Raw genomic sequence first — 19,409 nt, forward strand, 5'->3', positions numbered from 1 at the left:
CTTCCATGTCCCTGTTCTGCAGGTATTCCAGAAGAAGTCCCCCAGCTAATCCTGCTTTGTCCTGACCAAAGTTGGAAAAAGAGTTACCTAGCTACTGTGCATGTGCAACTCCCAACAAAGACAGTATAGAAGTAGGATGTCTCACTCTGTTGCTAAAACAGAGACCTAAACACACAGGGTAAATACAGGATCTTGAGCAATGTGCTCAAAAAATATGGTGTTTTTTGAAAATGAAACCATGTAAACCTAGTCTGGTACAACTTCAAAATACAATTAAGAACCTGAAAATGAGCATAATATGGGCGCTTTAATAATGTATTTTCTATATTTAGAAGTTTCATAGCTTTATGCGCATGTCTACATGTACTGTCTGGGGTAGGGGCGTAAAACATTGTGAACCAATTGTGAAATGATCTGTGCAATTACATTCTAGGATCATGGAGTGAAGGAAGACGAGCTACAGAGTATCCTCAATTACCTCCTTACCATGCATGAGGTAGGCATGTGCACTGTTGTTGAGGCAGCACCAGCCAGCCGAGACCTCACCACCAGATGGCAACATAACACTACTGTATCGTGTACTTTTGTCTTCCCACTGTCTGATGTGTAGAGCAAGAGCAAACAAGTCCAGTTGCTAAAGGCAGCATCACTGTTCCTTGTTATTTTTCCAAGTCTGTCAGTCAGAGGTCCTGACAGAAGTGGTGTGGTTTACAGTGGAGTGATGCAAAACAAATGAATCAGTCAGATCAGTCAGTAACGCAGTCAACCATGTAAGAATAATTCAACATTGTGGAAAAAACACACTGACATGTAGCAGTCCTTCATTTTACAGAGCACATAGTGTTATTGTTTAGTTCTGATTCTTTCTGTTTCATTGCCACTGCCACTACTAAACATCACGTAAAATAGTAATAAATGATGTGTGCACATTTGCCTTGCATGTTGAATTAACAAAAACAGCTGACTACCATTTCCTCATAGTTTGAGATATCCCCTGGAAAGCCAATTCACTACACAACTAGATGCAGTATTTTGCTCACTGCTCTCCGTTAACACCACAATAGCCTCAAGTTACTTCTTCTCTGTCCCACAGGATGACAATCTCATGGATGTGCTGCAGTTGTTGGTGGCTTTGATGTCTGAACATCCTGTGTCCATGGTCCAGGCCTTCGACCAGCGCAACGGGATCCGGTAATAATCACCATTTATACTCCCTGCAGATGTATTCTTGGTTTTATGTCTTTGCTCAAAATAAAAATTGGAGTTGGAGCTGATTATTTAAAATGTCATCGCTTTAGTCTTGTGTTACTTTGGTTGTATGTAACACTGTAAAATGCGGATTCAGTTGTTTAAAAAAAAAAAGAAATCGACAACTGATAAATACTGCTAAATCTCTATTGTTAATTGTATAGTTTGAATATCTTTTTATAATGCTTTGAATGTATCTGTATTGAGTGTAATCTGATTTTTGAATTGTTTTTTCAGGGTGATTTACAAGCTTTTGGCCTCAAAAAGTGAAGGAATAAGAGTGCAGACACTCAAAGTAATGGGCTACTTTCTGAAACACTTGCCACCAAAGTAAGTACAGTCACAAAATCCTTGGCATTGTATTCCCAGAGTGTAGAATTGTAGTTTGGAAAAATTCTATTTAGTTCAGTCTGTATTAGATATGTAAAATTTCTATTTTGAAAAGGACACACTTCTAACAGTAATAATGATAACTGAAAGGGAACTATATTTATTATATTCAAGTATTTGAAATTGCTCTGGTGTTGGTTAATGATTCATAGCTTTCATTCTCTTAACATCTCTAAATGTAGCTGCTTGTGGTCATTATTACATTTTTATGTAGTTGTAATTTGAAAAGGCAACATCAACTTTTTAATGGTTCCCTGTAGTAACAGAATAACTGCAAAATATTAAGTTTGCAGAAAAAAACTCATTGCACAGCTACCTTTTTTTTAAATAATACAATCAAAACCGGTTAATGTTAATTCTTTATCCAGCTGCATGCCTCACTTTCAAAAAAATGACTCATCATGCCTCTTACTGCCATTCTCAGCATTCTTCAGATTTACATTATATTTGTCACTTTGTGAGTAGGCTTTTTGTCATTTTAGCATTGAAATATCCAGTACTGCTCCTAAATAAAAGCTCTTACTATAACCATATGCTCCAGAATGCAACTCTCCAAATGTCCGGCGTTTTTCTTGAAAAAGCATTATGATGAGACTTACGTCATATCCCAAGCTGTTTGTCGCTTCATTTTCACTGATAACCTCTAATTAGGGTGAGTGATCTTAGTGAACATAGTGAAGTAGGTTTATCAGAAACCACTCTAGCCGTGTCTTGGCAACAGTGTTGCGTGTCTTGTGATCCAGATGCAGGATAGATCATGAAACTATCTGCAAACAGCCCACAGCGTTTTAGCTTAGCTACGATACTGAAATTGGGAGTTGTTCCATGATCCGAGATAAAACGGACGAGAGGAGGTTTCTGTGAAGAACTGTTCTTACTTGGTCAACAGGGACTCTCTTGTTTTCATTTCCTCAATGTCAAATGTCAGCTCGAGCTCAGCTAATTTATGCCGCAGTAATGATTTGACTCATTAGAAACTCAAGATTTTTCCCTTGTCATTTCTCCGAAATGGATGATGTTTTTAGACCTTTTTCAAATGTGATTTGATATTATCACAATGATAGTCTCGCTTTGGCAGGCCATCCTCCACACGCTGCCGAGGAGGATCTGGTTAGTCCTTGTAGCATTCCGCAACGCTTTTTGGGGTTTTCTTCAAACCAGTCCCTACCGTCATGGGCGGTGCTACGCTCTGTACGGTGTTAGCAACGGTTTTGGTGTAACGTGAACTTTCAAAAGTTGTTGTGACAGAAAACTCAGATTGGACAGACAGACTAGCTAGCTGTCTGGATTTACCCTGCAGAGATCTGAGGAGCAGTTAACCATAGTCCTTATAAATCAGCCGCAGTTTAAAATTAAAAAACAAAAAGTGGAAAGAAAACAGACATCGGCTAAAAGACATGCATCCAATGGAATTTCCTGCGTCATTGGAGCAATTCTGGAAATGGAACGGCTAATTCATTCAAATCATGTGTTTTATTAATTTGCATGGTCCCCTTTCATAAAATAAACTGAACTGAAAGTTGAGGATATAGACCACCACAATTACAGTTGTGGTATTTCAGTGCACTCATATCAACCCCCATTTGTTTATCATGTTCCAGTTGAGGAAAAATTATGCATTGCTTTCTGGCAAATAATGATGTTTGCTGACTGACCTTTGACCTCCTAATATCCTGATCAGGAGGAAACCTGAGGTCATGCTGAGTCATGGCCTTTTCTCTCTGCTCACTGAACGCCTGATGCTCCACGCCAGCCAGGTCACCATGACAACCTACAACGTGCTCTTCGAGGTCAGTCCTCTACATGCACACACTGTCTCTCTCGCTCTCTCTCTCTTTTTCGGCCTGACCTACAGGACTGTACCTATCTAAACAGACATACAATGACGTACAATAATGACCTTTGTGTTCAAGTGCATGGCAATATTTATTTTGTTGCCTTTTTATCTGACCTTGTTTTTGCCAAAATTTCCATTTTTGCCTTTTATTTTCCAAACTGACAATTTAATGAGTTAGTTAAAATAATAAATTGTATGGCTGACCACCTGCAGAAATTTAATTTGGCAATCATTTAGCCAGGTACTACGCAATGGTAAGAAGTATACACAGCTTTGTGTGTCCATAGTGTGGTTTGTGTCTCTGTTATTGTAAGGACCAATATGGATATTTATGGCTTGAATCCCCTCTCTGTCCCCCGGTAGATTCTTACAGAGCAGATCTGCACTCAAGTGATCCATAAACAGCATCCGGACCCCGACTCCTCTGTGAAGATTCTCAACCCACGTAAGTGCCTCCTCTGCGCCACACTACTCTCTTAAATCATCCCCTGCAGCGTACCTTCTACATACCTATTGCTCAATTCTGCACTAGAGGATATTCCCCATGGAGCGGTGCAATCGCTATACACAGTCAAACAAATGAACGACATAAATTTTGCAGCCAGAGGGGATTTTCATACTACGGAACCTCAGATGTCATGCATAATCCTAGCATGAGGCTGGTGCAAATACTTTGAGAAATACACAGAGATCTGCTGGTTTTATTGGAAGTCGGTGTCGTGTTTTGTCAGGATTCATTTGCATATAAAGAATGACACAAATGTAAAGAAAGTTTGATGAAAATATGAAAGTATTGTGTATGCACTTAATACATTTAAGCAATTTATTTGATTGCATTAACATTTAGAGTTTATTCTTTTAATGCAATTGCATAAATCATATTATGTTATACAGTATTTGTACGTACTTTGTGGATTAAATATATAATATGTTGCATATGTATCAGGTTAATAGTTTACAATAATATATATCATAACTTAATTAAACATTTGTAATAGTATTTATAACTTAAAAGAAGCAAAGTGTTTTTAAATGGACACATGCTCTGCGTAGTGTATTACTATATACTCACACAAATACAATCTGTATAACTTTATATACTATGCGGCAACATAATACAATAAGTGACTTCAGGCTTTGATCAATGTTCCCATTTTATAATTTCAGGCCATTAACTTACCTCCAATTTCAGGCCGGCTCACAAAATCTTTTCATATGTTGAAATGTTAAGTATTCATTTCAGCTTTCGAGAAAAGAAAACATCTCCCTCTCTTTTTTCATACCCGTGCTTCCACACATACATGCACCTTTTGTGCACACCCTTGCAAAACAGCTTTAATCAGTTTGAAATCCAAGCACTCGGTATAATCACAACCAAGGTTTACTTCCAACCAGCCTTAATCTGACAAGGTCTTGCTGTAGTCACACATTGATTATCTTAACCCTTTGTTGTGTTAAAAACTCTCGTACCCAACCAGCCTAGACAGGCGGTATACTATATCACTGAAACCCTGTATGGGCTTATACATGTGAGCACATTCTATGGAACGTAGAGCGGTGGTCTGTTTCTCCTTTACCGTGCATTCTCCTGATTTAATCTGCGACAAACTCCCAAAATGGCCCCCTGATTGCAGTCTTTAGTAACGTCAGAGCCAATCAAACAAACCGAGGAAGTACCGTTTCCCTCAAATTAACTCAAGGGAAAGGAACCAACAGCATATGGAAAAAAGAAGGGAATACGCCATCCCTCCATCCTCATTCCCAGTACATGCTGGGGTAATTTTCTGGCGGTAAAGGTTCAGCGACTCATAATTTGAGTGACTAAGGCGTAGAACACACAACCGTCTGCCGGGGCAAGGGGGCATCGGTTAGCGCACAAGTCTGAAAAGACGAGTGAAATCCAAGCCCCGCCGTCTCTCTACTCCGAGTAAATGGACACTGACATTGTCTAGATAATTCATCTAAACAGTCAGTCTCTTTGGTTTAACCGAAGCCAAGCCTTCCAGAAGGGTCTGCAACTCTGGCTCTCTCATTTGAAACAATACCAAAACCATTACAGTATGATAAAGATCAATGGCCTGCACTATTTTTTTATTCTCTTTATTCTCTTTTCTTTTTTTTTCTTACCACAGTCACAGATTTTCAGGTGTGTACAGCTGGGAGTTGAAATAGTTTGTGACACAAGGATTTGCACATGTTGAGACCAGTGTATGATTCAGTTGCTGATTTGTGCAGTTTCTGCCAGATGTTTTCCAAATCCAAATATTTTTAAAATTATTATCCTTAAAAACCCAATTTTGTTTACAGTTTAATGTGTTATAGTACAAAATGAACAACGCAGACATGCACACTAACCAGTTGAAGTATTTTTATATTCTCTTAAATTATTTACTGTCAATGTTTTAGTTTTGTAACCTAAATCCTTAAACAGAATGGATATTTTTCTGTTAATCTTCCTAGAAATTCTGAAGGTAATAGCTGCTCTGCTGAAGAGTTCTCCCCCATCCCCCGAGAGCATGGAGGTGCGCAAGGTCTTTCTGTCAGACATGATCAAACTGTTCAATAACAGCCGAGAGAACCGCAGGTAAGAATTCAACCACTTCACAAGATAGAGAACTCCATCACACAGCAGTCCACACAGTGATAACAAGCCAGCGGGATTCACATTCAGCACTACATATTCCGTGTTTATTTTTGTTTGTTTTAGGTGCCTGCTGCAGTGCTCGGTGTGGCAGGAGTGGATGCTCTCTCTGTGCTTCATCAACCCGCAAAACAGCGAGGAGCAGAAAATCACAGAGATGGTATACGCCATCTTCCGCATCCTGCTCTACCACGCCATCAAATATGAGTGGGGCGGCTGGCGCGTCTGGGTGGACACCCTGTCCATCACCCACTCCAAGGTCAGAGCAGTCATTATACACACACACACACACACACACACACACACACACACACACACACACACACACACACACAGGTCAGACACAGCTTTGTGTATCTTTCTGTGAATCTTATCTCATATTTTTACAGTTTTTTTGTGTTCTGTTTTTTCTTTGTTCTAACTCGCACACTCTTTATCTCTATGTAGTGAACACACACACACACACACACACACACACGTGCGTGTGTGTGTGTGTGTGTGTGTGCAAGCGCTATATAAATACAGCACATTTACATTTACACACACACACACACACACACCCCGACCTTGCTTTACTACTATCAACCTAAGCATTTACCACATTACTGTAACCGTAGCCGCCCTCCTCAGTTTGATTCCAGCCAAACGGAAAGCAGTATCCAGTCAAAGCCATTAGCTCTGTCACCTGTATGTTTGTCTGACATAATGCAATTCATCAAAAAAGAAATTAGGGAGCTTTATCGTCTAACCCTCTAACTCACAGTGTAGACTAGCATAGTAATTGAACCATACCTCTCAGTGCCCATCAGATTAAGCTATGGAAGCCATACATGGAATATCATTTAAAAAGCTGGTTGCATTACAAACCAATGGGAAAGAGTTGATCAGCCCTTCCACTCTTCATTTATACTGAGAGTCTCTCTCTTTCACGTTCCACAGACAAAAATAAACTTGTGGCACTTCTAATTTCCAAAAGCTGAATTCAGAATACTGCTTCAGAAATTAACTGTTGATATCATATTACGCTCCTCGGTTTCAAAGCAGTGAAGTAATTGAGGTTGGTGTCAGATTGTGGTCTGTTTTTTTTTTTTTTTTTTTTGTAAGCCTTGCAGATTGAAGGCCGAGTTAAAGAAGTACTTGTGATATGAGACTCTCCACTGCAGCGTCTGCTGCTGTGAGTCTTGTCGTCCAGTAGGGGGCAGAGACAGACTACCTGCCTGGGAGATGCTCCAAATGAAGGCAGCAGTTAGCAGGATGGTGTGTGCTGTTTGCTGGATGCTCTGAACCGTCATGTCTCGCCACACTTCTCAACACTGTAGAACTAACCTGCAGTAAAAATACAACATGTAGAAATGAAGGTCTTCAAGGATAATATCTGATGAGGGTCACAAAGATGAGGGCTCATTATAGGACAGTGACAATTCAACACACAGTGCCTTGCGAAAGTATTTGGCCCCCTTGAAAATGTCAACCTTTTGCCACATTTCAGTCTTGAAACATAAAGATATAAAACTGTAATATTTTGTGAAGAATCAACAACAAGTGGGACACAGTTATGAAGCGGAACAAAATGTATTGGATATTTCAAACTTTTTTAACAAATAAAAAATGGGAAAATTGGGCGAGCAAAATTATTCAGCCCCTTAACTTTCAGTGCAGCAAAAACTCCAGAAGAATCTGACTCAAATGACTTTTGATGATAAATAGAATTCACCTTTGTGCAATCAAGTCTCCGTATAAATGCACCTGCTCTGTGATAGTCTGAGGTCGTTAAAAGCACAGAGAGAATCATGAAGAACAAGGAACACACCAGGCAGGTCCAAGATACTGTTGTGAAGAAGTTTAAAGCCGGATTTGGATACAAAAGATTTCTTATGCTTTAAACATCCCAAGGAGCACTGTGCAAGCAATAATATTGAAATGGAAGGAGTATCAGACCACTGCAAATCTACCAAGACCCGGCCTTCCCTCTAAAATCTCAGCTCAGACAAGGAGAAGACTGATCAGAGATGCAGCCAAGAGGCCCATGATCACTCTGGATGAACTGCAGAGAACTACAGCTGAGGTGGGAGAGTCTTACCATAGGACAACAATCAGTCGTACACTGCACAAATCTGGCCTTCATGGAAGAGTGACAAGAAGAAAGCCATTTCTTAAAGATATCCATAAAAAGTCTGGTTTAAAGTTTGCCACAAACCACCTGGGAGACACACCAAACATGTGGAAGAAGGTGCTCTGGTCAGATGAAACCAAAAATCGAACTTTTTGGCAACAATGCAAAACGTTATGTTTGGCGTAAAAGCAACACAGCTCATCACCCTGAACACACATTCCCCACTGTCAAACATGTTGCTGGCAGCATCATGGTTTGGGCCTGCTTTTCTTCAGCAGGGACAGGGAAGATGGTTAAAATTGAGGGGAAGATGGATGTAGCCAAATAACAGACCATTCTGGAAGAAAACCTAATGGAGTCTGCAAAAGGCCTGAGACTGGGACGGAGATTTGTCTTCCAACAAGACAATGATCCAAAAATAAAGCAAAATCTACAATGAATTAATTCACTAATAAACACATCCAGGTGTTAGAATGGCCAAGTCAAAGTCCAGACCTGAATCCAATCAAGAATCTGTGGAAAGAACTGAAAACTGCTGTTCACAAACTCTCCATCTAACCTCACTGAGCTCGAGCTGTTTTGCAAGGAGGAATGGCCAAAAAACGTCAGTCTCTTGATGTGCAAAACTGATGGAGACATACCCCAAGCAACTTACAGCTGTAATCGCGGCAAAAGCTGCCGCTACAAAGGGGCTGAATCATTTTGCGAGGCACTGTGTGTCTTTACTGTACAACAACAGAGGTCTGCATACCTAACTGTATATATATTTCATTAAATATCAACATTAACTATTCTTAAATATAACACATACAGGAAATAAATATTGTAATATAATATATATAATATAATGTATTTAATAGTAGTGTAAATATAACATATTTCAGAGGTATCTACTATTATGTACATTTTATCCGTGCAGGATTTATTTTGATCTGGTTTTATCTGTTCATATAGCGTATGTAGTGTGTTGGAGTCTCACTTTTCAGCTTAGCAAAGTGTAGTTGGATGTAGTGCAGAAATTGTTTATAGTTCTTTGTACACGACAGGCTGTAATTGCCTTTTTTTTTTTTGCTTTAATTGCAGAAGATTAATGCTGTTTCTTCTTGGCTTTAGTTACAATGCCCAGGTCTCGTCAAACTGAATTTCACACGTGCGCGTGTGCGTGTGCGTGTGCGTGTGCGTGTGAATAAACCATTGCAGTTCTAAGATGTGAGATACACAAATGCACGCGCAGTGCATGGACCACGCCTGTGACTCGGGATAGTTGCAGCGGGTGCTAGCCACCAAGATGCATGCATCTGCTATAAAAAAAAGCTAAAGAAACTCAATTGCAATTTTATTGTCCCGTTTGATAGATTTCCTGCCACCTTTGTAGCACCAAAGCTGTTTGTCACTGTTGCTCTCTCCTCCCACTGCTGCAGGGCTTTGTGTGTGTGTGTGTGTGTGTGTGCGTGTCTGTGTCTGTGTGTTGTGTGTGTGTGTGTGTGTGTTGTGTGCATGCGAGTTACCAGGCACATTTTCTCTTTGCCCTCGTTTTCTCTTGGGCTCTTCTTTCCAAGCCCATTGAATATTCATCTGAACAATCAGAGAAACAAGGCCTCATAAATACAACCAGTCCACTGGGAGCCTCCTTGATACGTGCACGCATGCATTCAAAAATACATATTTGCACACTTCTCCTCTACAAAGACTTTATGAATTAGTTTGCCTTGTTTCTTCTAGGCTGAAGTTGTCAGTTTGGCATGTATAGAGATATGTGTGTTTCCACCTCTTTCTAGTTGACATTTTGTCCATGACTAGAAGTCTTTGTACTGCTTTTTCTATTAACTCATTATGTTTTGTATCTCATACATACATTACATTTTATCTGGATAAACGACTAAAGTTTACTACTATAATTTAGTTTTTTTCTCATATCATTGGAAATATACATTCAACTCCTTATTTGCAGCTGTACTTTTAAGATTTTAAGTTTGACTTATTCTTCTTGTCGGGTGTAGCCTATCACCTGAACAGAATGACCATATGGACCACATATTTTTTGGGGATCTTTTTAGTTTTTGTTCGTTCATACCAATCTGTAGGTGTAAAAATGTAGCTATTAGCCATGCTGAGAACTGTAGTTTAGTGGAGTATGATTGGCTCAGATTGCTTTGTCACTGTCCAACTTCAAATTGAGCTCACGCAGTTCTTCAGTTTCCTTGATTTGAGATGGTTTACTGATCATCCACAGGCCTTATTTATTGTCTACTGTCAAAGCAGAGATTAGCAAGAGGCACTAACAACCAGGTTATGATGTGTGCATTGGGTTACCTAGTGTGTATGTGTGTTTCCTTTATATGTCAGTCATTAGCAAGTTAATTATTTTGGCATAGGCGTCTCTGTGAATAGACAGATGTTCCTGCAGGTGGGCACGCTGACACGACAGCCCTCCCACTCTCAGCACACACACCCACCCAAGGTGCCCCACGTCCATCTCTGCACACAAATCAGTTTGAGAACAGGGAGAACTCAAAAAGAGAGAGATCGGGGCGGGAAGGTCCTTTCGTCCTTCAGACTCCCACTGTCAGCTGACTTCATTATACCTGTCAGATGTTTTAGCACAAAGATAAATATGAGCAAAAATGAGCCAACAGATCTTTGACGAGATATAATAGACATAATGAGCTGGTAATGTAGTAACAGAATATAGTTTAATTGTAGTTAATCCTTCTTTTTCTGTTTATGGGGAAATGCAGAATAGTTTGACTATGGTGATTTTGCCCTCCAAAGACATTACACACAAGCTGTGGTTCTTGGCAAAGAGTTTTAGTTAGATACATTGACAATTGGACAAAGGAAGTACGAGTATGAGAACATTGCCTAGATAATAGCCATGCATCAAATGTTGCTTGATGCATGGCTATTACTATCCAGAGAGCCAATTGCCAGTACTACTATCCATGTATTTAATCTTTAATCTTCTAATTCTCAAATAAACATTAAAGAGTGAAACACCCTACAAGCAACTGATGTAGACCCCTTGATTTTGACTGCATGGCTAAAACTGTTTTATTTTAATGTATCCTGAAGGGCCTTTTGTGCAAGCTTGTCTTCCCATGGTTGTGATAGAAATTACAGATAAAGACTGTATGCATATCACCGAATCAGATGGGAAAAAAAACTAAGAAGAAAAATCTTTTTACGACCTAGAAAAGAAGATATTGTGAACAAGAGGGAAAACCACCCAGCCAGCACCACAGTAGCAGATGACATTGATTTTGGAGGAGGGATTGCATTTAGTTAATCGGATTAGAGCCATGCTGCCCTCCCCATTTCCCCTTTGTTTTGTGGTCGCTCTCTATCTATTTATCTAAAAGGGACTCCCAGGCTCCTACTGTGGGGGTCTCCCAAGATCAGTGCTTTGCCACCCTGAACAGGTTGTGGGGGGCGGTTGGGCTCTTTTTTTATTCCAGATCAGCTACACAGCAAGCACAATTGAGGGTCTAGATTATGTATAGATAGTTTTGAAAATGTGATCGCAGGTCTTGTTTAACTGTAGGAAATAGTTTTTTTTAAAGATTTTTGTTTGTGAGATACTTAATTTTTCAATAGTCCTGTGGGAAGGGAAACTACAGAAACCTTTTATGGTACATTTTTGCAATGTCATCTTGTACATGAGTTTGTCCCCCTGCCAAAGCATTTTGTATGATCCGGCCATGCTGTGCCCAGTTAATACTTTGTTACTTGTCACGTTAGAAAAGCCCACCATGTTTTTGTACATTACCGTAACATTTTCCCATACCCCACTGGGGCCCAGCCGAGTCATGGAGTAGGATAAAATTAGATTAGTTCAGGGCTGATGTCCTAGCCACCCAAGGCAGTTTCTCTATATTGTAGCAAGGCTTAGCGCTCTTTTAAAAACCACAGAGACCTATACTACCTCTGTCTAATGGTAACTGGATCTGTTACAGAGCCGTATTTAAGGCCAACATGCATCATCTTAATGTACAGACTGCATCCTTAACCTATGACGTTATGCTCTGTACCGCTTTCCCGCATAATTTCCATAGAGATCCACCCTGAATGCAGCCTTTTAATTGCAAAAAAAATGCTAAATGTCAAATTAAGCTCAAACTAATGGGGTAGAAGGTCTTGCTGTGTGATCACTGGGAAAGAGGGAGGAAGAGAGAAAGAGCCTGACTACTGGCGCATTTGGAACAGGCTGTGCTCTCTGAAAACCGCTATGGATTACCAATCACTGCTTCCACTACAGAAGATTAATGAGCACCCATGTAGCAGGCTAATTTAGAACAATAACGCCTAATTAATTACAAATAATCAGCTTCTTTCTCTCCCTTTTCCTTTATTCTACTCTCAATGACTCCCTCACGTCCTCTTCCTCCTTTTGAAATTTCTTATTTTTTTCTTTCGTTTGATCTCTCTCTCTCTCTCTCTCTCTCTCTCTCTCTCTCTCTCTCTCTCTCTCTCTCTCTCTCTCTCCTGTCTGTCTAAACAGCCTCAGGTGAAAAAGCAGCAAAGTGGGTCTAGTTCCATCCCCCCCTCCACCACCAACCCATCTTTGACTTTCTGTCCTCCAAGCCCAGTGATTAATGCAGGGTCTTAAATTAGGCGTGGGAGAATTTGCCGATTCTGGACACGCACTCAGCACAGCTAGCAGACACACACTAATAGTATCTACTGCTAATCTATGACTGCTTACATGGATGGGCTCTTCCTCAAATGCCACTGCAGACCAATGTCGTTATAGACTAGCAGTCTAGTCTTCCCATATCAGATGTAGGAAGACTGATAGAGGTTAATATGCCGTGGGCAGCGGCGCATGAGAGAAAGAGAGGAAAAGTTTTAAATATGGCACAGTGAGCCACAAACGGTCCCAGTGGTTAGATGCAGTAACAAGCTAACAACTAAAGGGCCTTTTGATAATATCTAGCTTTTACAATGTGATGTGTTAAGATGAAACAGGATGTTGGGGCATGGAGTGACACACACAGAGATAATTAAGTTAATAGGCTGAAAGTGTAAACCAATGGATATGAGCTAGAGGGAGGGAGGTTTAATTGATGGGAAAATAGATGAGGGCATTTTTGGGACTTTTATGTAAAACTACTGGTACATCATAGTTACTGCTGAAAGTGAATTGTTTAATAGGTGTGGGACATGTATCATTACCTAACATGGTGGTGATGTTTTTTATTTTACTGTTGAAATGTCCTATCAGTACAACATTCTATGATGCCTTTTCTGCATTCTCAAACAAAAGCATAGTATTACAGAAAGTACACCTAAATGAACTTTCTGGTTTAGAGCTTATTTTTTATATCCATCCATCTTCATCTGCATATCTGGTGTCGGGTCGCGGGGGCAGCAGTTCCAGCAGGGGACCCCAAACTTCCCTTTCCCGAACCACATTACCCAGCTCTGACTGGGGGATCCCGAGGCGTGTCATGTTTTAATGGGGGAAGAAACACAAGGGGTTAGACTATCGTTAAGGGTTTAAACAAAACCCAAGCTTAGCCAAGCGTGTGAGGAAGTCCCTTTTTATTTTAGCATCCATCACAGTTCAGACCAACTTCCTGGTTCCACTTGATCCTACTGTGCTAAGTTGTTGTGTGCACTCATTTTAAGTTTTTTTAACTCCAAATAAAGTAGTATAATACGTCTAGAAGCAGTCTTGTTTACAACTTGTTTGATCGTCTTAGGACTCGTTTCTTGCCCCGTTAGACTTCATTGTAGCAATGTCAGGTCTTAACAATTACTTTAGTAAGTAAAATGGCATCATCATTGATTGAAATGATGACCAAAACTGCAAAACCCAAGTTGTAATACATCTAAATAATCTTTTGATTAAAGAAACAACCAATTACGTAGATTGGTGCCAAGACTGGAAGTGTTTCATACAATTGACCATATACCCGTTTGTGTTCGCAGGTAACCTTTGAGCAGCATAAAGAGAATCTGTCCCGAATGTTCCGTCAGTACCAGCGTCAGGGGTCTGCAGGCTCTCTGAACACAATCCAGACCATCTCTGGCGCCAGCCATAGCTCGGAAGCTAGGGAATCTCGTAACGGGCCGCCTGCAGAGGAGACAGCCCCTTCCACTGTCATCGAGCTCACAGTGGACAAGCTGTCACAGAAGTCCCCTGACTCAGCATCTAGTTCCACCGTCACTCCCGGCACACCGGAGGCTGCCGATGGAAGGGGACACGGATCCATCACCGTCTCTAACATTCTGGCCAGGGCAGAAGAAGAGCAGAAGTTGGTTCAGGCGTCTTCCAAGGAGGACTCCAGGGATGATGGAAAAGAGGCTGAAGCTACTGTGATCCAAAAAACTGATGAAGAGAAACCGAGTGAACAGACCTCCACTGTCAAGACCACTGATGATCTACATATGTCACTTAGCAACCAGCCTGAAACAGATGACACAAAAGAAGTGGAAGAGGTTAGAGACTCTGCTACAACATCTGTAAGAGATGATGCCCAATCTGAACCTATCACAGCTGAATCATTAAACGTCCTTCCAGAAGACTCTTTGAATGAAGCAGATCCGGAACTGGCAGTGGCTTTAAAGCAAGATGGCAGTACTGTCCCAGCATCCCCCGAGGCTGCGGCCTTCTTAGAGAACAGTGTGCTGGGTGGAGCCTCCGTCTTCAATGAAGACCTGGTTGACATGTCCTCCGTCAGTGACCAGATCCACCCGAGCGATGCTGATGATAGCCTAGAGGAGTCCTCCTATGCATCAGCTACTGCCGGAGAGGAAGTGGAGGAAGTCGGAAAAAAGGAGGCAGATACACATGAAGATGGCGAAGGCAAGAAAGAGGATCTGGAAGAAAAGGATGAGAAGCAGAAGGTTGGGATACAAGAAAAAACGGAAGAGAGTGAAACTGAAGAGAAAGGGGCGTCTGGTTTGGGGAGTCCGACCCCTCCAGCTGAAACACCAGAACACCGTGTGGCAGAACCACCCAAAGAAAAAGTTGAAGATGAGCACTCTTCATCCCTAACTAACACTGCTGCTGCAGACCAGCAGCACTCCGACACCACACCGCCCCCTGCAGCCCAGGAGGCTGCGGCAGCATCCGACTCACCTAGCCAGCCGTTAGAGACCACTGGCACCACTGAAGAGGAAACCTTGGCCGGTCCCACAGCCGCCTCCACCTCTGACACCCAGAAGAGTGCCGACTCCGTCAGCAAGACCAAAGAGATCAAAATTGCCCGACTGGATGTGTCCAATGTGGCCTCAGACACAGAGAGACTTGAGTTAAAGGAGACCTCTTCAACAGTATGCATATGTTTTCTCTTCTTTTGATTTTTCATTAAATGTCGTTATATAGATTTCATCAATTTAGGTTTCAGTTCTAAACCTACATGTGAACACTGTCTCGCTGCAGGAAACAAGCCAGCCGGCGGCAGCAGCAGGAGGGTCTTCAGGTCAGCAGAGAGAGGGCAGCACTCCGGCCCCTCGTTCCACAATGTTTCGCATCCCAGAGTTCCGCTGGTCCCACATGCACCAACGCCTCCTCGCTGACCTGCTCTTCTCTATTGAGACAGATGTCCAGATGTGGAGGAGGTAGGTTAACAAGCCGCTGACTCTGACTTTCCTAACGCTTACAGTTATTTTGTTAATTGATTACTGGAATAGAGATTTATTGGCTTGTTGTGCCTCTGAGGAGGAGACAGAAGATTTCTCACAAGCCTTCTCCTAATCAAGTGGTGCCTGAAAGAGTCCTTCACAAATCACTGATAAACTTTATTATTTGCCATGCTTCAAAGTGATGGATTTTTTTCTTTGCATATTTATGGATTTAAAGGAAAAAATAGATATCAGAATAGGAATCAAAAATAGTCATAGAAGCCACAATCTTTGCACGATGCAGTACTTCAGATTACATTAAACTAAGAATTGAGTCCCTGGGGAACCTTTGGAATTCATGCCCCATTGAGGACACTTGATGAGATGTAGACCAAAGCACAGGGAATGTTTTTGCAAAGATAGGGTATGTAAGATATTTTTATCCTAAAATATTAGCAGTTAATAACAACTAAGAACATTCGGATCTGTAGGCAAGCCACTGTTACTTAGAGATCAATAAAACATGCTCTCAATTAAAGTTAGTCAAAATACCACACGCCTATCAATTCTGCTTGTTGTGTTTTACTTTTCTTTTTGTTTGTTTGTAACAAAGCGTCCTTTTTGTCCTCTGCCTCTTCCTCTAGTCACTCCACAAAAACAGTTTTGGACTTTGTGAACAGCAGTGAGAACGTCGTGTTTGTCCACAACAGTATTCACCTCATCTCCCAGGTGGTGGACAACCTCATCATGTCCTGCGGAGGCATTTTACCTCTGCTCTCTGCTGCCACCTCTTCCTCTGTAAGTGCGTGTGTGTGTGTGTGTGTGTGTGTGTGTGTGTGTGTGTGTGCGTGTGTGTGTGTGTTGTGTGTATGTGGCACTTAACCATATATATAGTTAATCGCAAGAAGTTATCCATCCACATTGACCTCTCCCAATCCCATTAGACCCCAGTTAGCTGCCTCCTAACATTGTTAGTTTGTTTTTGTGTTGTCTGAGCTCAGTGACTGCCGCTCTCTTACATGATTTCTTTTCCTCTGTCAATGACAGGTTGAAGTTCAATTCCATTTTAATTCAATTTCAGTCAGTTGTTTGGTCTGTAATCAAATTTAAAACTGGATGTAACAAATTCCAGTTTTAAATGTTTAAATGTCAGGATGTGTGATCAGTAAAGCTGTCACATATACTCCTTACATCCATTGCATTTATTGCAGCATTATTTTGATGTATTATTTTCCTACCCTTATTTGCTTCATTTGTAGCTCTGTTCCAATGTTTTGAGTCTTGTTTAATGTCCATGTTTTTGAGAATTTTTTATATGGCAAGTCGTTTCACAAGTAACTGTTACATTATTTTAAATGTAACATCCTTTTTTTCAGTAAATGAATCTTAAATTTAGTTTTTTTTCTATTATAGGTCAAGAATGACCTGTTACGTTTTCTTACAAGCAAAATCTTTAACGTTTTTAGTTTTTTTTTTCATTTGAGATAAAATAAAAAAATGTTTCTCTTCGTTCTATATATTTGTATTATTTATACAAACCCACATAGTGACTAGAAATTGTATTAGATAGTTATCTTTTAAAATCCACCTGCGCTTAATCTTTTCTGAATAAAAAAAAAAGAAAATTACAAAAATAAGAAAGTTTTTTTGTTTTTTACTTCTACTCTTACTCATCTTTTTATTTCTTTTTGAATTTCCCTCTCTCTACCATCAGCATGAACTGGAGAACATTGAATCATCCCAAGGCTTGGCGGTGGAGGCTTCCGTCACCTTCCTACAGCGCCTCATCAACCTCGTGGATGTCCTCATCTTCGCCAGCTCGCTCAACTTCACTGAGATAGAAGCTGAGAAAAACATGTCTTCAGGAGGCATCCTGCGACAGTGCCTTCGCCTCGGTACGCACACTGATTTTTTTTTTGTGTTGATCCTTTTGCCCATCACTTAAACTGTCTCTTTTATTTAAATAGACTCATTATTCCCTAACGTAATAATCCGATTTTTAACCTTTTGTCTGTTTACTTTTTGTGAATCCCGCTGTTTCTGTGTTTAGCTGTCTTTCTACAAACCCCAATTCCAATGAAGTTGGTATACGTAATTGTAAATAAAAACAGAATAAAATGACTTGCAATCCTTTGCAACCTACATTCAATTGAATCTCGCCCCTTCCTTGATTGTTAATGACTGAGTCTTTCCTGGATGCTCCTTTTACACCCAATCATGACCAATTAACCTCTTCACCTGTGGAATGTGTTTTTTGGAGTATTGCTCAACTTTCCCAGTCTTTCGTTTGCCCCTCTCCCAGCTTTTTTTGGAATGTGTTGCAGGCATTCATTTTGAATATTTTTACCGAAAACAAAGTTCATTAGATTAAACATTAAATATTGTGTCTATGTAGTGTAGTCAAATGAAGATATAGGTAGAAAAGAATGGCCAAATCATTGTATTCTGTTTTTATTTACATTTTACACAACGTCCCAACTTCAATGGAGTTGGGGTTTGTACTAAATCTGCCTCCACTCTTTTGAATTTTCATTTTTTATTTTCTCCTTTTACTGAGCCGTCTGTCCTCCCCTGTTCATCGATCCACCTCATATCAGCCGGCAGTAGCCCCTCGTATTAGCCTCAGTCATGGCTCCCTGTAGCCTTTTTGACCCTCCCTTCTCCCTCTCCGTCTTCCTCTCCATCTCCAGCCGCTGCTCTCATTCCCTCGGCTCTTTCACGCTGCTCGTATCAGCACTCTCTTATCTTGTTATTATAACCCCACTGCATGGCAACACTCTAAAATGGCTGCTATCATGATATAGTGAGTTCTACATAATGGCCTTGGTTGTACTGTACTGCAGTATCGCCCGAGGCCTATTTCTGCCTTCGGTTCCCGGCTATTACAGTTTCTTCTGACAGCATCAGAAGCCGAGCCACACTCTAGCTGAATAAAAGATATTGAAATTCTTCCATTATTCATTTTATGTGGTGCACCTTTTCAACACACACACACACACACACACACACACACACACACACACACACACACACACACACACACACACACACAAGCTTGCTTTCTACATTGATTTAAATAAATAAAATGATTTAAATAATTTCTTCATGCTTTGCTCCATAGATGTAATGGTGCATATCAAGGTATCATTTTTTGCTTTTAGATGCTCATTGCAGTAAAAGGCAAACAAAATCGCTTTCAAAATGCAAACTTGTTATACAAAGAGCACTTCTCCTCTCAGACATTGTCCAACCATTGTTGCTGCAGTTTTTTGGAGGGGAGGGGGGGAAATGATGCCAGCGTACTACAGGTCCAGTTTTAGAAAAGCAGCCGTTATGAAATGAATATTTGATGAGGTATGCGTTCCCCATTGCTGGCACCTAATCTGATTTTGGAAGACTGTAACAAGGTTTTAGCATCTCCACCACTCCCTCCCCTTTTTTTTTTTTTTTTTATAAATGGTCGTATGAAACCGTAGTCCTAATGGAAAAAGCGAGCATATTTCCAGACAGAATAATTCCCTCCTTCATAATCTAAATGTGAATGTTTGAAATGTGATGAATTAACATTTGTCAGTTGTCAAGTACAGAACGGTGGGGGTTGGGAGGGGCTC

General features: G+C 40.7%; 1 protein-coding gene across 8 annotated transcripts in view; it reads left to right on the forward strand.

The window, feature by feature from the left end:
• lrba (LPS responsive beige-like anchor protein) overlaps positions 1-19,409 on the forward strand; it is a 188,695-nt gene that overhangs the window by 38,228 nt on the left and 131,058 nt on the right. For all 8 annotated transcript variants that reach the window (XM_034897460.1, XM_034897488.1, XM_034897509.1 and 5 more), the window contains exons 15-25: positions 434-496; positions 1,094-1,191; positions 1,486-1,578; positions 3,320-3,428; positions 3,839-3,920; positions 5,936-6,059; positions 6,183-6,375; positions 14,161-15,507; positions 15,617-15,795; positions 16,443-16,596; positions 17,513-17,693. In XM_034897460.1, coding sequence (XP_034753351.1) covers positions 434-496; positions 1,094-1,191; positions 1,486-1,578; positions 3,320-3,428; positions 3,839-3,920; positions 5,936-6,059; positions 6,183-6,375; positions 14,161-15,507; positions 15,617-15,795; positions 16,443-16,596; positions 17,513-17,693 — 2,623 coding nt within the window. The remainder of the gene's footprint in view (positions 1-433; positions 497-1,093; positions 1,192-1,485; positions 1,579-3,319; positions 3,429-3,838; positions 3,921-5,935; positions 6,060-6,182; positions 6,376-14,160; positions 15,508-15,616; positions 15,796-16,442; positions 16,597-17,512; positions 17,694-19,409) is intronic.

The sequence above is a fragment of the Etheostoma cragini genome, chromosome 2 (assembly GCF_013103735.1).
Source record: "Etheostoma cragini isolate CJK2018 chromosome 2, CSU_Ecrag_1.0, whole genome shotgun sequence".
Classification (NCBI taxonomy): domain Eukaryota; kingdom Metazoa; phylum Chordata; class Actinopteri; order Perciformes; family Percidae; genus Etheostoma; species Etheostoma cragini.